This window comes from Phaenicophaeus curvirostris, chromosome 5, assembly GCF_032191515.1.
Source record: "Phaenicophaeus curvirostris isolate KB17595 chromosome 5, BPBGC_Pcur_1.0, whole genome shotgun sequence".
Lineage (NCBI taxonomy): Eukaryota > Metazoa > Chordata > Aves > Cuculiformes > Cuculidae > Phaenicophaeus > Phaenicophaeus curvirostris.
Window position 1 is genome coordinate 31,980,224 of NC_091396.1, and position 19,730 is coordinate 31,999,953.

At 45.2% G+C, this 19,730-nt stretch overlaps 1 protein-coding gene across 1 annotated transcript in view; it reads right to left on the reverse strand.

The window, feature by feature from the left end:
• The window catches only part of TTC9 (tetratricopeptide repeat domain 9), a 31,617-nt gene extending 19,369 nt beyond the window's left edge, over positions 1-12,248 (reverse strand). The window contains exon 1 of the mRNA XM_069858167.1: positions 11,805-12,248. Coding sequence (XP_069714268.1) covers positions 11,805-12,156 — 352 coding nt within the window. The 5' untranslated portion in view covers positions 12,157-12,248. The remainder of the gene's footprint in view (positions 1-11,804) is intronic.
• Positions 12,249-19,730: the final 7,482 nt, after the last annotated feature.

Sequence of the window (19,730 nt, forward strand, 5' to 3'; positions counted from 1 at the left end):
AGTTTGGGATGAAAGCTAGCACTTTATCCTGTACCACAAACAGGGCAGGATGACGTGGCTGCGTAACATTTGTGTGCTGTGCCCTGTGGTGGCTCACAGTTCACCTCCCAGTACACACGAAAGAGCTGACCATTGCAGAGTTCACTAAGGGGCGGAGAGCAGGCTGTCTTTGAGGCTATCTCCTTGTGTTTTCATGCCATGTATAATTGATAGGGACTGAAATGCTTTTGGTTTTCACGTGGACTCTCCCTAGATGAAAAGACTCATCTGGCAAGACGGAGATGTCAAATGGGGAGGAACATTTCCTTCATTAAAATAATAACCCATTCACGTGTTTTATCCAGGCCCAGTGTAGCCCAAAGCCTTTTCACTTTAATGATGCTTTGAAACAGAGAGATGCTTTATGGCCTCTGTGGGAGGGATGGAGTGGAGAAAACTGACAGAAGCAGAGGATGCCCGAACCAACCATTTTCTAACCAACTGAAGAGAGAGAAGTATAAAACAAAGCTCTCAACCTTACTTACTATAAAAAAGCACTGAACATACTTACAGAGAAGTTGCTCTGTTGCTTGTCAGCAACAGAGCCAACTAACCCTGCTTGTGTTAGGCTGTGTCACCTGGCTGAGCTTTGATAAATGATGTGAAGCAAGCTTAAGCGTTACCCTTTCATGTAGTTGGGCACCTAGGTGTCCTTGACTCGTCCCTGTCCTCCAGTTATATTGTATTTACTTAGTACCATTGAGACATCTGTCTCTCCACTAAATCTATCTGGCCGACAGGTTTGAAAGTTATTGGGAGGGGACTGCCAGGCAGACCACAGAAAATATACATGCTTACAACTAATTTCTTTTGGAAATCAGGTTGAAAATGAGTAAACTGAAGACCAGAGGAATGATTCAGTATATTATTTGTTTGAAAAAGTCAGGGTTTGAACTGTACAGGAGCATAAGCCAGTCCTGTAATAAGATGTCTGCTCTTTGATATACGTTGCGGCAAAGTGCTTCAGGTAAAGATCTCAGATCATTCCCAAATCCTTCATAAGCCATGTCTATGTAATGCACTGCTGGCAGTGGAAGAATGAGATAGGAGTGTGTGTTTGATTTGGAGCATGTGGAGGCTAACTTCCACCCAAAGCAGAGAGCTTGTTTTCAGGCACCAGGAACACGAGAATCATTGTACTGAATCAGGCTAATAATGCCATTTTCTGTCTTTTTGTTTAAGCTAGGGAAGGAAGAGATATAGTGAAAGAATTAGGTGCCGGTTAAAGAAGCTGAAGTGGTGTCCTCTGATGAGCATATTAGTCTGTAAACAGAGATCGCTAGTAGAACTCCTCAGGAATTAATTTCAGAATTGAGCTTCTTTAGTATTTTTTAATGCTCTTGATGTAAAAGTAGGAGTGCCCTACTGACAGTGCAAAGTTGGAGAGTACTGCCAAAAGGAATAGGGACTGAAAATGCCATGTAAAAAACCCTACAAGACCTAGTGAACAACAGTAAACTCATTTTGAATGGAAGTTGGTAATACAAGATTCAAGACTGTGCTCTTTGGGATTAATAGGAATTTCTGGTAGAATTTGTGAGCTCATGAGCTGGAAACAACCAAAGAGGAAAAGGATGCAAATACGCTAGCTGATCACAAGATGACTGAGTCATTTCTGTGACATGGCTGTGGACAGGGAAATGAAAATCTCAGAGAGGTGTATTCATACATCCAAACCAGTTAGCAGTGATTCTCAAGCATGAAAATGTAATATTTGCCTTACAGTTTTTATCCTATCTATCTAATACAGCAGTGAATGTTCTGATTACTTATGTGTCTAAGCCTTCTTTTCTAACCTTATTAGGTTCTTTAACTCCATGATACCTTCTGGCACTGTGCTCCAAGTTAATCAGCCCTGAGTTTTAAAAATTATTTTGTATTAATATATTAATTTAATTTACTCCCTTCACCCCACAAGCAAAGCTCCTGAGCTGCTTCAGTTTGAGCTCCATCACAGTAGTTAGAGAATGCATAAAAGAAAATTAATATATTTTCTCTGTACTTCCAGTATAGGTAAAGATCTTCTGCTGCTCTGGTTTCCTTGCAACTTGAACGCACTATGTGTCTTAAGAAATTAATCGCTGCAAAGCACTTAAGAGGATAGTAATCTAGGATTTGAATTATGCTAGTATTAAAAAAGTATGATGACTAAAGGAGTTGAGGCTTAACTTTGCACCATACTGTTTGATGAGAGAATCACTACTACAGACGTGGGGCAGAGATTCTGATTTGATTCGTTTTGAGACACTAGACAAGAAAAACGGTGCCTTTGCAGAGCAATGGCTAGGGCCAACTTACAATGGTTTTCCAGATCATCATAACAGACTCCTCCCCCCCTCAGCCTGCTTCTGCAAGATCAACTGGGTGGGGTGATGACCTATTCAGGCAGCTCCTGGTTGAAAGAGTCTATGGCCATTTCATGGGGCCCGTTTATTCTTTGAAGGAGTGAATGGAACACAATTTTTTCTGCCCTCTTCCTCTCTAGGAGCAGGAGCGGAGCAGAGGAATGTGAATTCTCGTAGCTTCTTCCCTGCAGATGGTTGAAAGATCATTCTTTATATCATGCATTTCATATCAGGGTGAATTTGTGGATTAGATGGTGACTCTAGAGATGGCACAGCACACTGGAGGTAGATGTTGTTAGCCACATCAGCCCAGGAATAACCAAAGGAAGCACTGAAGGTCTGACATAAATTTTCAAATCCCAGACATTACCTCTGTTTTTTATTTGCTTCCAGGAGTAAATTTCCTCTTCCACACACTACACTGGGGAATGTGCAGGGCAAAGGTACCCCACTGCTTGTTTTCTATTCTCCACTCCATATGCTTCAGAGAGCAGTAAACAGTTCTGCTTCCTGGAGTCAAGAGCTAAGTCTTTCAAGTTGGAAAAGACCTAAGATAAGCAGCATCCAGATGGGCTGATCTGAAATCAGTCTTTGCACGATTGGCTAAGCCTCACAGATGCCTCAGATGGGTAGCAAACTTCCACTGCTGCCTGATTAAGTTCTACCAAAAGGGCCCTGAACCCTCTTGCTTTACAGTGTAAGATCACTTATAGCAAGGTAGATATCTCAGGTGGGAAATAGGCTGGTTTAGATGTCCTTGAGGTGGCCAGACCAGAGTGACACCAGATGTGTCAGAACTGACAGTTGTAATCAGGGCATTATATGAGCTTCGGAATCAAAATTTGAGGAACACTAGTTTGGTGGCTCTTTACTGGCTGACCCAGCTGCTCTTTTCCAGCAGCTCCCAGGCAACTAGATCGACAACTAGATTAGGAGAGTTTTGCTGCCTGCCACTCTGATATGAAAGGAGTTGCTGTTGCCATCGATGCAGAACAATCTACATGACAGCCCCCTAAAGTGGCAGCAAGTGAAGGCAATGGACAGTACTCCTACTAAAGAAAGAAAGGGAATATTGAGCAGCAGCTAGAAAAGTATTTGTTTAGTAGGGCAGAGATTTGACCTGTCAAACGTTGATATGTTAGAGAAGGAAAACGCTGCAGACTTGCAACCAATTATCAGTGTCCTGCATCCTAAAAGGCTTATGCAGGAATGTAAAGATGGTTGTTCTCTTCACCTAGGGACACCTACAGAGTTGCAGTTCCTGCCTTGTTGATGGTACATATGCGTGAATAGAACTGAGATGTCATGATGAAGCTAGGAACTCTGGACACGGGACTTGCCAGGCAGTTCTGGGTTCTTCAGCAAACAGATCCATAACTATTAGAGGTGCAAACAGCATGAGATTGCTTTTTTCCCCCCTAATTCTTGTTGAGAGACTGTTGTAGAACCATTCTGAGGTGGTGATTTACACAGCCCGAGGCTTTTAAGATAAGTATGTGCTGTTGTCAGGGGCAAAGTTGTGATCATGGCTACACAGGACAAGCATGTGTTAAAATTCATGCCCCTGATAGGAAGAGTTGGCAATTTTATTAAGGTGAATGGCAAAGGGTGTGAAGATATGGAATATGGTCCCATGGTTGCACATGTATGCACTGTTGTAGAGAGCTGTTCCTCCTTGTTACACATAAATAGGTAACCTATGTGTAGGTATGACTGGCTTCCTGTAGGAAGCAGAAATGGGCCTTGAGGAGAGCGAGGAAGGGAGAGAAGGTCCAACCAGAACCAGTATGACACAGACAAAATCAACTCAAATGAATCAGGTTCAACAAGGTGCTGTGGGACAGAGTGTGAGAGCAAAGGCGATGAGAGGACCTCACTGGCAGGACGGTGATGAGGGAAGCCTGGAAAGGGACAAAACTTTGGGAGGTCAAGAAATCAGATGTAGCTGCATCGCAACTGGGAGAGCAAGTGGAGGAATTCAAAAGGAGAAGGCAGGGACTGCGTAAACAGCCCTGACTCTCGAGCTGAGAAATGTGACAGGAGAACTGGGTACACAGGACAAAGCCAAGCAGAAGCAGATGGTGCTATCCAGTTTATGAGCCTTGGGGCGATGGTACGTCAAGAATTTTGGAAAGTGGAGAGAACAGAGTGGATTTTGAAGTAAAGTTCATGACATTAGCTATTGCCTATGGATACTAACAGATGAGCTCTGGCATGTCAAGCTATGACAGCTAAACATCATTGCTCCCAGCTGTCCTTTCTCCCATGGGTTATCACATAGAGAAAATGTGACTGTGGCTTATTCATTACCATGAATTGTCTTAGTATTGTTTCTAGCAGTGTTCTAAATTCTGAATGGCTATATTGAGACAGACTTTCTACTCCCACCTTACCTTCAATGTCTGCCAACACCTAGGCAAGCATATAAGAACAGAGCAAGCTATAACGTCCTACCACCACCTCCTAGCCTCACACCAGTGTGCCCCAGCTGAAGCTACCTTCAGCAACTCCAGCAAAACTTCCAGAAACTGCACTGTCTCTACATCCTTCATTAAAAAGAAGAGAATAGTAAAGCTCCATGCCACCACAAGATTTACCTGCATTCATTGATCAATGTCCCAAGTTTACCATTTCCAATCCAAGATGCAGTGCAGGAGTGAACAAAAGGAGATGGATTCCTAACCAGCCATTAGCAACAATTTTCTAATTAATGACAGTTAATATTGACTCTTTCTCAAACCATTTTTAACTCTCAGTATTAGTAACTGGTATGGTCACCTGAGTAAGCTGAAAACAAGATGTCTTCCATCTCTATCAGTTTCTAATCCGTGAAGAAAAAAAGAAGACAATAAATAGCCAGTAAATTTCCTCAAAACTTCATTGTGTATTTTCTCCCTTTCTTCATTTTGTTTCCTCATTTTCATAGTCCTTTGTATGTTATTTTCCGTGAGGTGGCACAATGCCAAGAAGAAACTGGTATCTGGCAATATTTAGACCTCCCTTCTTATTTTATACTGTTTACTTTTACTGTTCCTTTCTTCACATCAGTTGCTCTATCAGGTGTGGATTAGATCTCATCCTAAAATACTAATGTGAAAACCTCTGATGACCCCTCATTATTGCAGCATCATTTGCACTGCTCAGAGAACACTGACGAGGAACTGGGGATTTTTTTGCTGAACTGATTAGCAGTTGCAGGAGAACAGCTGGAGAAATGGGTCTGGAGTTGGGTTAATAATTTCTGGGTCCGCACCTAAGCGAACAAGAGGAAGAGAAGGACGCTCCACCTGCTGAAGCATGCAGAGGTAGCCCAGCTCCCAGAAAAGGAGGTAACTATGGAGCTCATAGGTGTATTTAGCAGTAGACAGCTTTCATTTTGACAACAGGTTTACTGAACCAGCTGAACCATCTTCAGCATAGCACTGATGGCAAACTGTGGAGGTGTAAGAGGCTATGACTCATTGTGGACTTTTGGCGGAGGAAACTCCAGGACAGCATTTCAGAAGAGGATGGAGTAAAGCTAGCAGGACATGCCACTACAGAACTCTGAGAAAAAATACCAGTGTTCTCAAGGTGGAGAACAACCTCTAGGTAAACAAATTTACTGCTCTTGAGGAAGCTTTTTGATTTTTGGCACCTCCTGCTTCATCTCCCATGGTGAGCTATACCTAGACTTGGCAGATCTCTGTTCACCAAACTGCAGCTCCTCGGGCCAGTCTAGCAAGGGGCTCTATACCTTATCAATACTCGCTGTTTCAGGCAAATGGAGACAAGATCAGCTGGGACAGGCTTCTTCTCATGCAGAGGGAATTAAACACGTGATAGAAGTGTCTGCAAAAAACCTTCCCCTAGAGCCTCAAGTTTCGAAATGACTTGGGAAGAATAGTGACACACACAGAAGAAACCACATCTCCTACCTCAGCAAGAGAGATGCTGTCAGACATGTACCTCTTAAAGCAAGTTTGGAGCCAGCTTGCCATTCTTTCTTTTCTTCCCTCACACCCCCCCAGTATCTGTATGTATTTCCATCCTACACCGTCAATGCTCAAGAAACTCCTCCATGAACAGGGAGAATTTTGTCCTCCAAAATAAAAGGGAATAGGTAGATATCCGGTAATTCATGACGATGACTTCAAATTCCAATTCTTTCTTAAATACTTGTCAGGGTTTGGGCCTATCACGAAAAAAACCACAAGGTCATTTGTATTTATTCTCTGCTGTAATCGCACCTACCCAGAGCAATAATGGCATCAGGCCTGTAAAACAAGATACTCCCACCCTCTCTGGCTGGGTAGATGTACCTAAATGGAGAGTGCCGGGAAAACTCCCACCTCAGTCAGTGAAAGTGCAGACCATATCCTGCTCTGTTTGCTGCTGTCCCTCTTTACCTTTGCATGGCACCCTTACAGAGTGTGTTTTTTGTTGATGCAGCACATAAAAAAAAACTTCACATCAAGCCACAATCCAAGACTGCTTTAACACCCACAGCACCATGTGTCCTAGTAGAATCTGTACTTGTTAACAGCTATATACTGGGGTGGGATTTTAGCAGAGATTCCTTGTGAGGAGTCCTAGTGGGTGGTCAGTGGAGGCAAGTTCTACCAGCTTCCCTCACGTTTAGTTATATTTTTACTTGGATTAAGTAGTATAAGTATCTTTGTTTGTTTTTTTAGTGGGAATACTCACCAATGTCTTGTGCAACCGGTGACAGTTGAGAGTAGCATCTACACCCTGGTCTAGAGCCCAAGGGTGGTAGGAGGTTCCTACACTGCTGGGACAGCCGTGTTTTGTGGGACTGTTGCTACGACCTTAGAACAGTCATGAATGCTACCAGTGCACGTTTCTGCCAGTGCAGGAGGCCAAAGCTCACTATCCAGGTTGAGATGTATCTTGGATGGCTTACATTTTGTAATACTCCGTGCAGGTATGCATGCCCTCCTGCCAAGACTCATAAACTAAACATACCTGAATGGGGATATAAACACATCACATTTAATTTACATTCATGTAATTAACAAGAGGACCCAAGAGGTCATAAATGCAGATGAATAAACTGAGATTTGAAATTTGAAGATACTACAACTGGTCAGCATAGAGAAGAAGCATTAGAAACCCAGATCCTGCAATGACAGTCCTTTTCCCTAGTTCTCTCTCCTGTTTTGTTTCTCCTGCCAGGATTAGCTCTAGCATTTCTGCATGCTTAGGAAAACCAACAAAGGTTTGCTTATCATGCTGCAACATTCTCTCATAAGAAAAGCTTAAAATTATGCTTACCCTGAGCATTTTGCCGCTTTGGAACAAGTAGGACTTGTTTCTCTCTGCAGAGCAGACATAGTCCTTCTGAGCCTGTAAACTTTTAGGCAGTAATGATGGAATAAAACAATCACTACATTTAATGGTTGCATTTGTAGTAGGTAAATGATCCCTACTTGCATGTAGTTCATAAAGCATTTAAACTTCTTCTAGATCAAAGATGCGGTAGGAGTGGAATGGAGACTAAGACCTGAAGGATATTTGAACAGTTTGCTTTGCTGCAGTCGCTCTTCATCATTCATCTTTTTTCAGAAGAACACAAACTACTGACTTGGAGGAAACTCAGCTGAATGCACCATCAGGACGAGATTGTGGTCCCTGTGCTTTATAGGGCTGAGAGAGGAAAAAAGAGGTCAAGTGACTTCCTCAAGGTCAGAGACTGATGGTGAGTCATAAAGAAAGAACTGTTAGTCTTACAGCCCAGCATTCATTCTGTGAGGTTCTATGCCATTGGTAGGCTTTTTCTCTGCTTACCCTAGCAATTCCTGGGAGCCCCGAGTATGCTGCTGCTCTTGCATCTGGTGACATTTATCAAAGTTGCTTGTGGTAAAATGAATGGGTAGGCCCATGTAAGAACACAGTAACACTGGATTTTGCAAATGTGAGGGGGAGTCCCTTTAAGGCAAAACTCTTCAAACTAAGAAGAAGCCCGGCTACTGGCATAGTGGTAGAGGTATAAGCAGTGCTGCCAATGTAAAGTGTTGAAAATCCTAGGCCAATTTAAAAAATATTTTTTAAAAAGTCACCAAGAATTTGGAATCAACAGCAGATTTGGGACCATTTGAAACAAGCTAAATAACTTAGGTCATGGGGGTGACACAGCTCCACCACAGGGAATGTAAGAAAACCCAAAAAATGGTGTCTGCAATTCAAGAGCTGGTCACCCTACCTTATAGTACAAGAATTGCCTGTTGAAAGTGGTCTACAAAAGAAGCGGAGAAAAACAAGAATCTGTGTGTACAACTGTGCCTAAATTTATATTCTGCAAGGTGATACACGCAGTGACAACAGTTTATAGTTTTTGCCCACGTGTTCTTACTCATGCAATCAGTCAGATAAAAAAACCCAACCAACCCAACCAACCCCAGCCTTTATCCACGAGACTGCCCCAAATCCCCTTTGGATGTATATTTCTAACCTGTTTATTTGGCTAAGGGTCTATTTATCTATAATTGATGCTCTTCTCTGACTGGTATGCTGCATCTAAACAAGTAATTGTGTGTGTGCATCTATGTGATGCAACACATCACTGACAGGTGGATGTGTGGTGGCTACATGAGAAATGACAGTGCAAAAGCAAGGTGGGCTTCTTAAATGCTAAGCTTAGAGACTAAGTGGAGGCGCTAAAAGAACTTGATAATAAGGACACTCAGATGACAGCTGCTAATGCTACCAGGTATACATAAGAGCTAAGTGAAAAACTGCCTTCTCTAGAATTAACATGCAATGCTGTTATGCTTTCTGCATTATGTGGAATTTTTTTATCAGCTCTAGGCACCCATTCAGTGCTCAGAAGCAAAACTCCCTGCATCTCCTCTCCTCCTCATATTGAATAACACTGACTTCAACTGTAACAGTATGCGCTGGTGCCTCTGCTAGAGCTCACTGTGTCAACAAACTGGTGGCTCCTGCTGCACCACACTTCTTAGAAAATTAAGTTCCACTGCTGCACCTCTTACCGTTGCTCTTGGAAAGGTATACTAATTATTATGACAGTCCTGGAGAAAGTCCCTCCCCTCTTTCCTTTAGACATAAATTCATAGACCCTCCTGCTAGAATGGGAGCTCTGGGACTGGGCTGTGAGTAACAACACTGCAATTCCACTGTAACTGCACACTCGTCTCTCCAACATGCAGGGCACTCCTTTAACATTGCTTTCACACTGCCCATCAGACACACGTGAAGCTATGCATTTCCACAACCAATTCTGTCCTCTGCTCTGTGCATGCCACCTACTGAAAACCGTCTGTGCAAAGTGACACCTTGACCTGCTGTGAGGTTATCCCAGGAAACTGCTTGACACTTGAGGGTTAATTATAATCATCTCCTACTGTGTTCACACTGATTAAATTTAGGATAAAATCTGTTCAAATCTAGGTTAAAGATGGAGCACATTTCTCACACTGTCTGACTGCTACTGCTGACAAGATCAAATACGGTGAATTTTTTTCCCTGCACAAACCTGAAACGGTAAATAAACGAGCCGGACAACAACCATTAGACAGGACAATTCTGTCAGCAGGAGAAGAGGCATTACTAGTAAGTGGAACTTGTGTACTCAGCAGAGAGTGCCACAGAGGCAAATCCCATCCTTCCCTCCCACTCCACTTACCTTCTACCTACCATGCTGCACTTGTATCTAGCAGAGGTATTTCCTATGAGTACTTTTTCAAACCCAGGAACTCACCGAGCTATCTTGTTCAGAGTATTATGGGCTCTTTGTATAACCCTGCCAATCTAAATGATCTTTTCCAAATACAATAGATTTGAATAAACCTGTGAACGGAAATTTGGAGAGACATCTGTGCAATTACGGTGTCACTCTGCAACCTCACCTGCCTCTCTCTCTATGCAATTTCAACAGGCTTTTGAAGGAAGAGTATTTGAAAACACGATGCAAGGGGGCTAAATTGTGCTTTCCACTACATCCCAAAAGACGTATCGAATATTAACAGTTTGGCATGGATTAAGATAAAGGAAGGTTCTGACTTGGTGTTACAAAATGTTTGCTTTATTCTGCATCTTTTTTTAGCACTAGACAACAGGAGACAAAGCTAACCAACTCTGACTAAAGAGCTAAATGCCAAGTGATGGCGACAGCTGACAAACTAATGTCCTGATTTTTGCCATATTTTTCCCTCAAGGATATAAAGAGTAATGAGTGACCCCTCATCCTTCTGGCAAACAGCAGAGCTTTATTAATGTTGCAATTTTGTGCACCTTGTTCAAGTTATGAACGCACTCTACACTGTACACACCTAAGCAGGAGCTTTTGTTTTAGAGATGCGTTCAGGTTTGGAAAGAAAACATGCATGCGCTGCTAGGGACCAAAAATAATCTCTGATCCTGCGGTTCTCACTTGAGCATAGCTCCTTGAAGGCAACAGGAGTTCTGCCTTTGTAAGGACTTCAGAATCAGACCACAAAGTACTTCACCCCCCACCCCTCCCTTCCATTTTCCTGCAGCACTTTTAAACAGATGGCAGGGAGCAAAGGGAGTGACGATCAGATGCCTACTGACCACGGCTTGTGAAAAGTCGGTACTATATTTGCTCTCAGCCTTCATCGCTAAAAGGCAGAAAAAAAATTCATTTTATAATCTAGTACTGCCTGGAACAAGTCTTATGAGGAGCGGCTGAGAGAGCTGGGGTTGTTTAGCCTGGAGAAGAGGAGGCTGAGGGGAGACCTCATTGCTCTCTACAGCTACCTAAGAGGAGGTTGTGGAGAGGAGGGAGCTGGCCTCTTCTCCCAAGTGACAGGGGACAGGACAAGAGGGAATGGCCTCAAGCTCCACCAGGGGAGGTTCAGGCTTGACATCAAGAAAAAATATTTCACAGAAAGGGTCATTGGGCACTGGAACAGGCTGCCCAGGGAGGTGGTTGAGTCACCTTCCCTGGAAGTGTTTAAGGCACGGGTGGATGAGGTGCTGAGGGACATGGCTTAGTGATTGATAGGAATGGTTGGACTCGATGATCCTTTCCAACCTAGCGATTCTGTGATTCTATGATTGCAGCAGCGCCCAAACCCTTCCCCTTCCTTACATCAAATGCGGCAGGAGTCTGTAATCCCGCTACCCGCAGGCACCGGAGCGGGAGCGGCGGTGAAGGGACCGAAGGACATCTCGGGCCGAGGGGAAAAAAAAACCAACCCCACAGCGTGCGATGCCGGCCGGGTCGCGATTCCTCCGAGCATCCTCCGCACGCCGCGCCGCCTCCTCTCCCGTCACCCAGGGCCAGAGGGACTCGGGGAACCCGACGGGGTGGGGTTGGCCCCGGGAAGGGGCCGCGGGGAGGCGGCGGCCGGAGAGGAGACGGAACGCGCCGAGCAGCGGAGGGCAGGGACGCGGGGAAGGAGGGAGGGAGGGAGGCGGCGGGGGGTCCCCGCTGACCTGCCAGGCTGTTGTAGCAGTCGACCTCGATGGCTTCCACCGCCCGGCGCTGCTCCTCGCTGAGCCCTGCGGCCGCGGCGGGAGGGCGCTGCCCGGGCGGCTCCCGGCCGAGCGGCAGCAGCAGCGCCTTCAGCTCCAGCAGAGCGCGGTGGTACTTGCCGATGGCCTCCCGGAATTTCTTGTCCTTGTAGCACTGCGCCCCTTCGCTCTTGAAATCCAGCGCCCGCCCGATGAGCTCTCCGGGCTCGGCGCCGCCCGCCCGCGGCTGGGTTCCCCCCGCGGGGCCGTGCCCGTCGCCCGCCCCGCGCCCGCCGGCGTTCAGCTTCCCCGCCGCCGGGCTCGCCCTCTCCATGGCTCCCGCGACGCCCTAGGCGGGCGCTGCCGCGGCCGCGCTGCCGGCCCGGCCCCCGCGCCGCTCCCCGGCTCCGCCGCCCGCTCCCGTCCTCCGCCCCCGCCCGCCCCCGCCCGCCCGGCACCGGCACCGGGGATGGGGATGGGGGGCGGCACCGGGAGGGGAGAGCTCGGGTGGTCAAGAGCTCCGTGTCCAGGTGGAGATCCGAGACCAGCGGTACCCCTCAGGGGTCCGCACGGGGACCCGTGCTGCTTAATAGCTTCATCAGTGATACAGACGGCGAGACAGAGCGCACCCTCCGCGGGTTTGCACCCGCCAAGCTGGGTGGTACAACTGCCACACGGCAAGGACAGGTTATCACCCAGAGGGACCTGGACGAGCTGGAGAAGGGGGTTGTTAGAACCTCATGAGGTTCAACAAGGCCGAGTGAGAGGTTCCACACCTGGGTTGAGGCAATCCCCGATTTCAGTACACAGTGGGGGTTGATGTGATTGAGAGCAGCCCTGCAGACAAGGACTTGGAGGTGCTGGTGGATGAGAAGCTCTGGATCATCAAGTCCAACCATTCCTATCAATCACTAAATCATGTCCCTGAGCACCTCATCCACCCATCTTTTAAACACCTCCAGGGATGGTGACTCAACCACCTCCCTGGGCAGCCTGTTCCAGTGCCCAATGACCCTTTCCATGAAATGAGCTTGAGGCCGTTCCCTCTCATCCCGTACCCTATCACTTGGGAGAAGAGGCCAGCTCCCTCCTCTCCACAACTTCCTTTCAGGTAGTTGTAGAGAGCAATGAGGTCTCCCCTCAGCATCTTCTTCTCCCGGCTAAACAACCCCAGTTGTCTCAGCCACTTCTCATAAGACTTGTTCTCCAGGCCCCTCCTAGTGATTCTATGAGCCAGCAGTGTGCGCTTGCAGCCCAGAAGGCCAACCATATCCTAGGCTGCATCAAAGGAAGAGTGGCCAGCAGGTCAAGGGAGGTGATTCTGCCCCTCTGTTCCTCTCTTGTGAGACCTCATCTGGAGTATTGTGTCCAGTTCTGGAATCCCCAACATAAGAAGGATATGGAGATGTTGGAATGGGTCCAGAGGAGGGCTGCAAAGGTGATGAGAGGAATGGAGCACCTCCCATACGAGCGATTCTATGCATCACAGAATCATAGCATCATAGAATCACAGAATCATAGAATAGTTTGGGTTGGAAAGAACCTTAAACAACATCTAGTTCCAGCCCCCCTGCGATGGGCAGGGGATAGTCCCCTTTCACACCTAAGGGTCTCATGTCACTGTCTGCACATGGGATCCCCTCTCCCTCCCTTCCCCTCTCCACCTTGATTTCCCTTCTCTCTCGCCTCTCCCAAGTCCCACTGGTGGTCATCCACCATCTCCACCATCTCTCGTGGTGCCCAAACGTGTTTTGGTGTGTGTAGTCCGCATCGATGGCGGAACAAGCCCTGGCCAAACAAGCCTGCTGTGTCCTCTGCTGATGCACAACAGAAGCGCCCAGCAACTGCTCTGGCACCAACCACTCTGAGACTTGGGTTTTCCTGGATCAAGTTCTCCCATGTGTGGCTGAAAAATGGGGTGGTGCTCACTGATGTGTCCTGGTTTGGGGCTGTCAGTGGGGAATATCTCCTCTAGCATGCACACAGCTGAAGAACTGCTCGTGGCACCAGGCTTTGCTTTGTTAGGCCAAACACCGTGTCTGTGTTGTGTATTAGAGCAGCGTGATGTATTTTTGGTGCTTTGTTGTGTACCTAAATGTTTTGTAGATTGCACCTCATGCTTGAAAATTAGAAGATGCATGAAAATACAGTGAGTTTTTTTCCTCAATAATGTATTTGGAGGAGTATTTTCATTATCCCTGTAACTGTTACTTAACAGCTGCACCTGTGATACAATGTGTTCAAGCTTCCATCTCCAGCCAGGAGGACACTTTAAAATGGAGATTTGGGTTCTCTTTGGGATATGCCCAGCCTAGCGTGATGGCCTGTGGCGGTGCTGTACTGGGCAAAGTAGGACAGCTATGCAGTGCAGACTCCATGTAAAGGTACCAATGCAGGTCTGGAACTGGTGCCTGGACAGTTGTTTGTTAGCAGGGCTGATGAGTTGGGTTTTATGCTTCTGTAACTTGAGTTCGCTGCTGCTAGTCCTCTGGACCTTGCTAGGGTTGTGGTTGCAGTGTGGTCTAGCCAGGTGTCTAGTCTCTTGAATCCAAGAGCCAGAGCCTCAAGGAGAAGCATAGAGCATCCTACTTGTGATAAAGTATAGTTTTGAAAATACTCTGTGAGAGAAATTAGAGCTAAGATATTCAGCAACGATTACATGATTTCAAATGCTTTGATTTCCAGGTGCCTTACTAGAGACATTGTCACGAAGTCTTACATTATGAAAATTGTTGGTCAGCATTTTCAGGTACCTTGAGCCAAGAATAAGATAAGTTACGCACAAATCTTGCTCAAAGTATGCATGATCTGGAAATTAGGAAATCCTAGGAGGCGGGTGTGGTGGAGGTGGTAGATATTAGTCACAGAAACTAGAGCTGAATTCATATATGCAACCTAAAATTTAAGGAAGGAAAATTCCTGCTGGGTCATTTTTCAATCTGCCTGCTGGTGATATTGCATGAAGTAAGTTTAAGTAACTTGAGAAGTTTCGGCTTTACCATCACTAATTGCTGTTCTGGAGAATCACAAGGGCAATGTGTATCTCTTTTACTGGAATGCTGACCTTGCCATAGGAAAGGAGATTTAATTCTTCAGATCTGAGTAGCTGCAGAAGCAATCTGCCCTGCCCATTGCAGCGGGGTTAGAACTAGATGATCTTGAAGGTCCCTTCCAACCCAAACCGTCCTATTCTATGAAAAAAGGGACGGGTCTCTTGGAGTCTGGTGTGGCAAAGTGAGATTGGGAGGTGATGTTGCTTCTCTCTTTGAGAGTTTGCCTGAGCCCAGGCACATAATGCTATAGGGGGCACTGAGGTGACTTTTCTTTCTTTTCTTCTCCCCCCCACCCCTGCCACTATGTCATAGTCATAGCCTTCAGGAAATCTTTGCAGTTTCTTCCTTTGGGTACTGGTCATAGTATCACTTCATCTATGCAAAGCTGCAGTTTTCTTACAGAAGAGTCTGGCTGTGGTCACTGCCAATATGGGTCCAGATGTGGTCAGAAAAGGTCATAATATTAACAAACCAGGATGTTTCTTGCATTATGAACTACACTGACTATACCAAACTATGCCTTCATCCCAAATATTGCCTAAGAACCCAAATGAGTTTTTCATCTTGTAGTTCTTCCAGAAATGTCCAAGCTTTCTTCCTGACAGATTGCTGGTGAACATGAAAAGGACTGTCACAACTGTGTAAATCCCAAAATAGATGATAGCAGAAGTGTCTGAACAATTGCTGTTCGTTGGCTGACTTAGGCTCTGTGTTGATACCAAACAGTATCCCTCAGCTGAGAACTGGATTTCTCAGCCAGAGAATTTAATGCTGCCATGAGGTTTGTGCAGGAATACTGGCAAAGGGCAGTTTAGCCCATCAGCTCTTTCCTCCTAGAGAGGAGCAAATCAGTGTGTTGGCTGCCCTAAAATATTTAGGAAACATCACAATGACAATTACAGGGTCACCACACTGACCATTCCTCTAAAGGACTGCTTTTGTTTGTTTCTTTTCCAAGGGGAATGTGGTCCTAGAGGGAAACATGAGAAGATACCGCCTTCCCAAGTCAGACAAGATTTGTAGTTGAGAGATACCTCACATTTAATTTAAAATATGACATGATGTTCAGATCCAGATTTCAGCTTCCTGCGACCCACCAGACTTCCCATACAGCCTTGCAAATTGTCAACAACTCTAATGATATCTAGCTTTAAAGCCTGAGAGGAACCTGAAAACATCAGTAAAAATAGGTTTATATTTTACATAGATACGTTGGAGTATGAAAAAAGGCATACATTCAGATAAAATGAAACCAGTTTGCAGTCATTATCTATATGCCATGAGATGAGGTCATGGTGTTGGTCAGCATTAGCTGTCATGCCTGTCCTTTGTCCCACCGTGAGGAGTTTTGTCTGTAGAAGCAGAACATGCTTATCTGTCTCATTCTGTAATAGATAGGGTGTGCCTGTCTGTCTGTATGCCCCTAGGTGCTGTGAGTGTCTAAAGCTGCTTGAGTGTGCCTGACTCTCCTCCTCCACAGAGATTTCCTTAGCATGCTCCAAAGGCGTACACTTGCATTGCTTTATTATTATTATTGTTAAGCAGTCACATGCTTCATAGGGATATTTTAGGATCTGTGACTCACTAAACCATAATTTCCTGCTCACAGCTTACCTGAACAAAATTGTCTTTGTGAGGTCCTTCTTATGTTTGGGACATGTGTTCTTGGGTGAAACTGTAAATACTGAAAAAGATACTGGACTGGATATATCTGTGAGATCTCAGACCTTCTTCTAGCTGTGATTGTGATTGTGTCTGTCCAATGGATGATTGATTCAGAGACAGATGTAGGACAGATTCTCTGCATTTCAGGACAGTGCTATAAGGAAGCTCTAAGGGCTTCTGAGGACAGCTAAGGAAGCTAGGCACCTGGGCTCTGGTGATACATTTTTCTAGATAGGTGTGAATTTACTGTAGCGTTTATGCTTTTAGGTGGGATTTTTGTAAATTCATAGAATCACAGAATAGGTTGCAAAAGACCCTTGAGATCATCAAATCCAACCATACCTGTCTACTACTCATTCATGTCCCCAAGTACCTCATCTACCTGCCTTTTAAACACCTCCAGGGATGGTGAGTTAACCACCTCCCTGGGCAGCCTGTTCCAGTGCTTGATAACCCCTTCTGTGAAGAAATTTCTCCTAATGTCCAATCTAAACTTCCCCTGGCATAGCTTGATGCCATTCCCTTCTTGTCCTATGACCTGTCTCTTGAGGGAAGAGACCAACATCCACTTCTCTGCAACCTCCTTTTAGGTAGCTGTAGAGAGCAATAAGGTGTCCCCTCAGCCTCCTCTTCTCCATGCTAAACAACCCCAGCTCCCTCAGCTGATTCTCATAAGACTTGTTCTCCAGCCCCTTCACTAGTTTCATCACTCTTCTCTGGACATGCTCCAGGACCTCAATGTCTTTCTTACAGTGAGGGGCCCCAAACTGAACATGGTATTTTGAGAACTGAAACTTCAAGGGCTGCTATGAGGACTCCGGTCTATGTACATTCAAAACAGATATCAATTTGGAAAGCAGTATAGCCTGTAAGACCTCAAGCTAGTTCTCCTTGTGCATTCATTTGTGTTTGTGTTGGTAGGACTGTTTGCCGCATGAGAATTGTTTCATCAAGTCCTTCATGAATACTTACAGGGGCAAACCACAAGCCTCATCCCTTTTTGAATGGGCCAAAACCAAATTGTGATGAAAATGGCATCAAGCCCCTGTGAATGGGAGAAGAGATCCCTCACAGGTGCAGAATTCCCAAGTTGCAGTGAACTTCCAGCATGCATACACAGCTGCTCCTGCTACTACCTGTCACTATCTTAGTCAATCATCTATTATTTATCTCCAAATTGTATGTAAAGCTCTGCACCATAGCCTTTCATCCATGCACAGAGAAAAGAAGACACAGAGCTTTTGAAGGACCTGAGAAAAAAAACAAAAAGCAGAGAAGGCTCTGAAATCCTTTTTTAGGGAGACTGTCTTATGCAACTATATCCGAGGAAGTGAGGAAAGGGAAATAAAATCATATTCAACAAAAGGTTGTCACTTTGGCATAAATTCCTTTGATGTCTCTTATAATTTCTTGCAGACAACTATTCATTTTAGCACAAGAGATCCTTTGTTTACAAGTGCTGCATCAGATGCAGCACAATTCCCATAAAGAGTATTGTGCGTGTATTTGTTTTCTTCTACAGTCCAGGTTGTGTGATCGGTTAGTTGATCCTGCTGGGCTGTTTGATGCCTGCTGATTGCCTGGTTGAGAATGGTTAATCAGGACAACGATGAATTTCCCAGGAATAGTACACAACCAGCACAGAATAGTGTACAGACTTGTCTCCGTGACAAGCCATTCCTTGGGCATGTGTATGAGCAGCATTTTGTTGCTGAAGTGTTTGCTGATAAAGAATATTAAGAGGTAGATGTTCAAACAGAACAGCTGTTCAGAATTAAAATTATTGTTCCAAATTCTGTTTTTAACATACTGGATTCTTTCTTTCTTTTCCATAAAGATGATAGTGAATTGCTAACTGAGAGGCTTAGCCATGGAGGCTATAGGACAAAGGACAGGCCAAATAAAAACCGTTTGTCATCATTCCCAATGATGCTTTTTGCCCTTTAATTCAAAATTAGTAGTCTAATTTGCAGAATGGTTGCACTGGCAAGGAATGCTGTCAACAAAGTTTGAGAAACACTCTAAATCTCTTAAAATCTGAAGGCTGCAGCTATAATTTCTCAAGCAAACCCCCGAGTCCAGGGAAAGCTCTTGCACTTCACTCAGACTGGACTGAAGAGCAGCAAGGTTGATTCCTCTGTTGTGTGTGAAAAGAGTAGATTTGGAAAAAAATGCACACACATCTCTCTTACCAGGCAGATATTGAGAATTGCAAAGGAGGCACTGCTGTATCTTTCAGGCCTCATTTTCCCTCTATCTTATCTAGCAGCATCCAAGGCTGTCCTAATACTGAAGGCACATCTATGCCAGGCAAAGGCGTAGATGCCTCATGGTGTGAGGTTTTTTAGTAAGCAGTGACCTAGATCTGAGCTGAGAACAATGCTTTTACTGAGACCCTAAGGAAGTGGACCCTCGCTCCATCATACCAGTAACTGCTGCCCCAGGGAGACCTGCAGAACTGCTTAATGCTGTGCCACGGCAGTATGGGCTCGAGTTACTGCACATCAGCTGCTCCATCATGACTGCAGGATGCCTCCTCTGACACTTCATGAAGGTGAAGATGCTCATTCCTGTAACACTGAAAGACTGCATATTGTGCAGCATTAGCAGGGAATAAGACTGCACTGAAGCAGTTACTGCACAGCTGCTTGTGTCTGGTGTTCTCTCACTGCCCAGATAACTGGCGGGTAATGCAAGTTTAGTAAAGATCACTTACTCCAAGAGGTGAAGCAGGTGACACTTGGCATTCAGATCTGTACAGGAGTGTGGAATATGTCACTTGGGTTTGTATCTAACCACAGTATATGAGTGTAATTGGAAATTGGATTACTGAACAACATAAAAACAATCCTCAAATGCACTGGCTCCCCATAAACATTGAATTGCTGGCACTCAAAGAAGAAATGTCATCCAGTGACCACCAGCAGTAAAGCCTGCTCAGTTTATGTGTTTGCGTTAGGATGATCACCTATTCTTTATGTCATGCTTACACCTTCAGGATGATTGCAGTTGCGTTCCAGGATAAGTGCATATTTGTCATTACTTGCCCATTACCCACATGACTAACACCAGCACCACTGGGCTGAACTCACACATTTAGCTGTAACTCTCATTCAGCTGAATTCTTCCATAGTAACATATATCAAATGTGCATCTAAGTACCCTTAAGCTTGAAAAAAACCATCTCTCT